The sequence below is a fragment of the Conger conger genome, chromosome 12, assembly GCF_963514075.1.
Source record: "Conger conger chromosome 12, fConCon1.1, whole genome shotgun sequence".
Taxonomy (NCBI): domain Eukaryota; kingdom Metazoa; phylum Chordata; class Actinopteri; order Anguilliformes; family Congridae; genus Conger; species Conger conger.
The window spans coordinates 34,059,439-34,066,951 of record NC_083771.1 but is presented as its reverse complement, the minus strand read 5'-3'; the positions used below and the strand labels follow the sequence as shown (position 1 = coordinate 34,066,951).

The following is a 7,513-nucleotide window of genomic DNA, read 5'->3' as shown; positions in this document are numbered from 1 at the left end:
ACAGTTTGTGTTCTGTCACTTTACTGCAGGGGTCTCCAATCTTATCCTAAAAGGGCCGGCGTGGGTGCAGGTTTTTGTTTTAACCCAGCAGTAACACACCTGATTATACTAATTAACTAATCGTGGTCTTTAATCAAGACCTAGATGAGTAGAATCAGCTGTCTTAGTCCTGTGCTAAAACAACAACCTGCACACACACCGGCCCTTTCTGGATAAGATTGGAGACCCCTGCTTTACTGTGATAGTTCTTTAGTTTCAATTCTCAAACTGTAGTTTCCCTAATGCTAAATGATATTATCTTGGGGAGCATGAATGTTATTTTTCATTTCTTGGGTGTGCCCAGTCTATGGAGAAATATGGAAGTTTTTACTGTGTTAATTAATCTGCAGAGATTTATGTAAATTTTCGTAATTTCTTATTTGTAATCTCTTTGGTACAGGTGGATAACTCTTCCCTTACTCATTGTATACAATCACAGCATACACTCACTGAGCACTTTATTAGGTAGACCTGTACACCAGATTGTTAATGCAAATATTTAATCAGCCAATCATGTGGCAGCAACCAATGGTCATGGTCTAGAGATTTAGCTATTTTTCAGACCAAATGTCAGAATGGGGAAGAAATGTGATCTAAGTGACTTTAACAGTGGAATGATTGTTGGTGCCAGATAGGGAGGTTTGCATATCTGCTGATCTCCTGGCATTTTCAGGCACAACAGTCTCCAGAGTTTGCAGAGAGTGCTGTGAAAAACAAAAAAACATCCAGTGAGCAGCAGTTCTGTGGTCTAAAAAAGAAGTCTAATAAATACCTAGTAATGTACTCACTGAGTGTATAGACTTATGTGCAGTCCATGCATTATGCTATCAAATTCATAAAGACAAAATTATTAACCACAGATCTGCTCATAGACCCATGTAAACCAGGAGCAGAGCAAAGAGACCAGCAGTAAGTGGATACCTCGCCCAAATGATGGGTGGAGCACTGATGGGATTACAGTGTAAACACATCCATAGTTTGTGTTCTGTTACCATGCAATGAAAAAAAGAACAATATAACGTACAGTACATCAACATGAAAATGTTACTCATTGGCTAATGCTGGGGAATAAAAGTTAGGTTCCTTGTCGTGTCTTTGTATTCACCAGATTCATTCCAGAGAACTTGCACAAGCTCTTACAGGTAAGATTTGATTTTCTATTGGTGAACCCACAACAAAGTATTTTTTGGAAATATACACTATTTTATGCATCATTTTAAATGTCTTTTGGACAACAGACTTTGGAATAAGATAATATTTTGCTCATTATGTACTTTTTCTGACAGAAAATCTTTACAGGCTTATAGTGCAATTGTTTGGTTGTGCATTAAAGATTTGAATTTCTTACCATATTGTACCATGTATAAAATCACAAAACAATATGCTTGTGGATATAATAAATTTGATATTTGATATGTATCACTACTTTTTGGACATATTACTTACATAGTTATTGAATAAGTGGGCTTCTCATAACTGGTTGCAGTTCTGCGCAATCTTTTTTATACTACAGATAGACGGTCCAATGTCTCTTGGTCAGTTTGCTTTCCAGTCGTGCCAATATCCACAACTAAATGGAATGTTCACACATCTTTTAATATTGCTCCACATTTGTAGATCACTGTTATCAACTTTGTAACCGAAATGAACGTAACATTATCATCATGTTGCCAGTCATTTTAAAGTGTCCTTCTCTGGGATTTGGAAAGGAGAAGGAACGGAAAAAATACAACTAAGGCAACCTTGAATCGAAATACCAGCAAGACCACCAAACACCGGCAAAACGAAATGATGACTTATGAGTTATTTCAATAACTGCATGTTATCTGGCAGTGTCCAGATACACTCTGCTTCACCTCGTGCCTAACCACCCCACTAGCTGTGCCACTATCCACAATATACCACGGGTTCTCGTTCCATAACGCTTAACAACAACCATGTTCTGCAATGGCCATCTCAGGATATCAGAATATCAATGATTCTGAAAAGGGCATGTAGGAACGGTCAAAAATCCATCCAAATGTGTTCTCTAACCATATCAAAAATTATAGGAAAAGGCTTATGGCTGTCATCTTTGCCAGGGGTGTTTGTACAAACTACTAAATATTAGACCAGGAGTGCTAATAATTGTGGAACCTGTTTTTGGGGACATTTTTTGGTTGATTCCATTGAATTGCACTACTTTATACATGTTGGAAAGTAAATCTTATGTCAGTGACTGTATTTTGTTTTAGTTCACAGCATTTTTTCTGCATATTTCTGATGAAGTTTTTATAAGGGTTGGCCTACTATAAAAGGTGGAGTAGTGATCTGTCTGATTTTTTATTATTGGATGTGCGTCCTTCTTTTTTTTGAGAAAGTTGAGAACTTCAGCACAGAATTCCATTTGCAGTAGCGTAACTTTTTTTCAATTAAAATAAATAAATAAATAAATAAATAAATAAGTAAATCAAAGGTTAAGGTTAAGCACACATTTTGTTTAACTAGTAGATTTGCAAATTTACATTACATTTACATTTTTGTCATTTGGCAGACGCTTTTAATGCAAAGCGACTTACAAGTGCATCGGTTCTACCACAAGTCAAAGCATCACATCCAGAACTAGGAAAATAGACAAGGATATGGGGTATCAGAAAGGGGGGGGGGCGGGGGAAATCAGGAGGGAGGACTAAGGTAGAGTTTGAAAAGGTGTGTTTTGAGTCTGCGTCGTAATAGGGGGAGGGATTCTGCTGTCCTGACAGTGGTAGGCAAGTCATTCCACCACTGAGGAACCAGAACGGAAAACAGGCGTGAATGTGCAGCTCGACCGCCAGGTGCACTCTCTACGATACATCTCTGCAAATACATTTTAGAGCCAGATATGAATACAATTAGTTGAAAATCAACTTTGCATCATATTGTATAAACATGTTAATCATAGATAGGTCAGATCTGCAAACCCAAAGCTCTGTTGAATTAAATTCCAGGATACACTAGTAAGAGAAAAAAAAAAATATATATGCTTATCAAAATAAATTGTTTGGAACATCATTAAGAAGAAAGAGAGCACTGATGATCTCAGTAATGGCAAAGGTCATGGTAGGCCTCTATATTTGATGGACAAGGGCGACATGGCTCAGGCAGTAAGAGCAGTCGCCTGGCAGTCGAAGTGTCCCTGAGCAAGACACCTAACCCCCAAATGCTCCTGACGAGCTGGTCGGTGCCTTGCATGGCAGCCAATCGCTGTCGGTGTGTGAGTGTGTGTATGAATGGGTGAATGAGAAGCATCAATTGTACAGCGCTTTGGATAAAGGCGCTATATAACTTCCAACCATTTACCATTTACAAAGAATTCTCGCCATAATGAAGCAAAACCCCCAAATACCCGTCCAACTGATCAGAAACACTCTTCAGGGGGCAATTGTGGATCTGTCAGTGACTTTGCAAGATGCAAAGCACTAGTTAGGCGCAAAAACAGAATGGCCAGGTTATAGCTTGCTAAGACTTACAGTGGGGTCCAAAAGTCTGAGACCACAGTAAAAATATGGGGGGCTATTTTCAGGTAAAACAGAAAGTTTTAGGATTTAGAAAAAAATTAAAACAAACGAAAGTTACTTCAAAGCTTTGCAAGAACTACTTGAGGACCAAAGAAAAGCAAAGAGTGCTGGACAATCCACAATCACCTGACCTCAATCCCATTGAACATTTATGGGGGCACTTTAAGCCTGACAAAGGCCAAGCATTCAGTAACATCACAAGATGCTCTTTGGAACATTGTCAGATAATGCTGGGAGAACATGAATCATCAGGTTCTGCTCAGGTTTGTGGAGTCCTTGCCAGCTTGAGTACATATTGCCATTAAAGCAAAAGTAAAAAAATGCAAAATAGAAGCATTTCCACTAGTGGTCTCAGACCTTTGAACCCCACTGTACATAAAAAGAGCCTGCAGAGTTCTAGAAAAAGGTCTTGTGGACAGGAGACCAAGATTGACTTATATCAGAGTGATGGCAAGCGCAGTGTGGAGGCTAAAAGGAACTGCAACCATATCAACCCCCCATCTGTAAAACATGGTTCTTCTTTTATACAAAAGATGTGTGTCGTTTGTCATATACATGCTGGAAATGAAAATACACTCAACAATGAGAACAATAGAGAATGTGACTGTGAAGACGGGGAAGGACTTTTACATTCTCCCCCCGTTTGATCCCAGAGAGAGAGAAAAATGGCTGTGACCAGTCAGCCCAGCCAATACGCTCCCTCGGACTTCCAGACCGGCCTGTGTGATGTCTGTGATGACTGCGGGACCTGTGAGTATAACCTCCTCCATGGTGGATTGTGTGTGCCCTTTGCGTGTGTCTGGGGTGGGGGGTAATTGGGGCAAAAGGGGAGTTGTTTTTGAGGACCTATTCAAAATGTAAGCATCCGACAATCTCTTCCCTCACACCTTCCACTGAGAGGTCTGTTAGCCTTCCCGATGAATTCCTCCCTTCGGTGCGTATGTTATGTGCTATCTGCATAGGAGAATATACCATTTCAGTTGTTTCTACTTTTTGTTTTACCACCTGAATAATCACTGCATTTACAGTATATTCAGTGTGAAAGTCAGATAAGGCTAAGATCTTATCTCCTAGTGTTATCTTACATATCATAGATAGGTTTGGTGAGGGTGGGACATTTATTACACATTGAGTATAACTGGATGCAATATTTACTTCCTTTGAACGTTAAGTATTCCCATACCACTTGGAGAACATGCCCACTGGCACTCCTTAAAACAGAAGGACTAGGAGGTAGTTGGAATGAACAGCTATAGCAAGTATCAAAGTACAAATACAAGCATTGGCTCTGAAATGAAATTCATTGGCTGAATTATAGAGGAGTTGAATACCAGTTAGATTGAAGGATTTGCACCACTTATATTATTCTGAAAGTCATGTACTTTTATTCTTATATACTTATATAAATATGACCTCCATAAACACTGGCTACTTTGGCGATGACCAGATTTGTACAAACTCATGCTGATTCCATGACTTTCTGGCACTCCCTGCTTGAGAGGAGGTTGCTAAAACCATAATTATGTGAGTATCAGTTTCACATCATCAATTTCACAGATGCTCTTCTACATACCACTGTTTTAATGTGTAGTTATTTGCTTTACTGTCACATTCTTGTCAGCTTGGACCAGTCTGGCCCTTTTCTTCTTACCTCGCTCATTAACAAGGCATTTTTGCCCACAGAATTGCTGCTGGATGTTTTTTGTTTTTCACACCATTCTCTGCAAACCTTAGAGACTGTTGTGCAGTGAAAAACCCAGGAGATCAGCAGTTCCTGAGATACTCAATCCACCCTGTATGCCACATGATTGGCCGATTATAGGTATAGGTGTATAGGTCTACCTAATAAAGTGATCACTTAGTGTAAATTTGATGCTGTAAGTCTACAACAACAGAAATTTCAGTAATATTTGATAAATACAGTAATGATGATTGTAATAAAACTAATATTATATTTTTAAAGGGACAATTCAAAGCAGCTTCACATCAGTAAAACCTCAGGTTTGAGCCTCGAGGCCACAGAATGGACTAGCTGCTCCTAATCAAACAGATATCGAGCTGTTATTCACTTATGTTATGCTAAGTTGGTTGCAAGTACCACAGAATGTCCATATACAGCAGAAAATAAAGACAGTAGACAGGAGACGACAGCAGGGAACACTCTCATGGTATCTCCCACCATGGCAGGCCTCTTCGGGCTGTGGTGTTTCCCCTGTCTCTGCTGCTCCGTGGCCAGCGATATGGATGAATGCTGCATGTGTGGCACCACCATGGCCATACGCAGTGTGTACAGGACCAGGTACAACATCCAGGTGAGCGCCGTCAGCACGCCGTCCTTCCAGGGCTCCCTTGGGGTTTTGTTCACTTAACATTTTTAATAATTTGTTATCATACAGTAGCTGACTGAACCGCCCAGAGGTGGAGTGCTCTTTAAGGAGAGCATTTTATTGTAAAGATAAAAGTATTGTACTCAAAAGCGGGAAAACCACGGAGTTGTGAGAGTAAGTTTGAGTTGGATCAGCAGTATTTAGCGTGTAGCCTAGGGACCATGTTGTACAGCTTTAAAGCAGTCACACCCATACAGATTATCCAAACACAGGAAAGGAACAGATGGGTGTGGCGGGAGTCAGAAACTCACAAAGGGAGAAGATAGTGCAATAATAGCAGTATACACTGGAGTGTATTTGTAATGGTAGTGTGGTCCTTCCTCCAACCTTATGTGCTGCAAAGACAATCAAAAAAGCAAATAACTGGCAACAGAAAGAAGAAATGGTGCTGGAAAGGAACACTGAAAAAGACAAAATGCCGACATTCAAGTTTTCACCAATTTTTAAATAATGATGTCAGGTTTCTTTGCCATAAAAACTTTGTTCAGTTTTGTGAGGTCAGAGGGTGACAAACCGATTTGGACTGAATCAACCATTGTTAGCCTGTGATGATGCACTAGCACAGAACATATGAAGCAATACAGCTCTCTTGTCTGACCAATGAGAAGTACTGTAATGGCTTCGAAAAAGCAAAGTGTTTATCAGGAGAATGTGAACTTAGGGTGGAGGCATCACTCAGAGGAATAGCTCATTTAGCCGCGTTATCATGTTCCCCCAGGGCTCCTTGTGCAATGACTGTCTCGTCAATTCCTTCTGTCTGACCTGCTCAGTCTGCCAGCTGAAGAGAGATATCAACCGAAGAAAGGAACAGGGGATCTTCTAAGGTATAGACCGGGGACTTGTGCTGCTGGGGACTGTCAATATGTGAGGTTATCCTGGTCAGCCATATCTTAGTTTCCGCACATTTTAATCAATGGGTTTTACCCTTGCAAGTCTTATTACTGGTGACCCAGGTATAAACAATAGTAAACTACTGTGGTTATTAACGGCAATTATGTTTTTGATAGAATACAATCATAAAATGTAATATTATGATATGATGTTACATATGGGGAGGAGTTTGAAGTTAATACCTGCCTTATTTTTATGGCATTCTGTACATTTTAAGGGGGGCTCTAACATGGTGTCTTTCAGTTGCAGAAAGGTATGCAAACATCAAGCAAAACAAGAGTCTTCTTTGAACATCTGATCTCTCAATCAAAAGACAACTCCCACAAGTTCTGAATTTGATAAATTATGTATTCTTTAATACCTTCACACAATGGTTCAATAATAAACTTCTGTTGCACTTAAAATCTGGTGCATCTTGTTTACTCAACCTTATCTTTGTACATTTAAACCTGTTGAACTACGTTACTATGCAGCCCTTTGAAGGTATATTCCATGCATCAATTTGAGAGCGTTGAGGATGTCCATCGTCATGTTTTCAGCATAAGTTAATCTCAGTTAGACATTACCTAGGAGTCACCACTGAGCAGAATGAGCAAAGGTACAATATCTATTAAAGGGAATTATCTTGCAACTCACAAAAGTCACACGACTGGTTAATGT

At 39.7% G+C, this 7,513-nt stretch overlaps 1 protein-coding gene across 1 annotated transcript; it reads left to right on the top strand.

Annotated features, from left to right (window-relative positions):
• The first annotated feature begins 1,026 nt into the window (after positions 1-1,026).
• Positions 1,027-7,257, top strand: LOC133105461 (placenta-specific gene 8 protein-like). The gene is made up of 5 exons (XM_061215592.1): positions 1,027-1,181; positions 4,229-4,325; positions 5,763-5,887; positions 6,681-6,786; positions 7,097-7,257. Exons 2-4 carry the CDS (start codon positions 4,241-4,243, stop codon positions 6,783-6,785), a joined length of 315 nt encoding a protein of 104 aa, XP_061071576.1. The 5' UTR covers positions 1,027-1,181; positions 4,229-4,240; the 3' UTR covers position 6,786; positions 7,097-7,257.
• Positions 7,258-7,513: the final 256 nt, after the last annotated feature.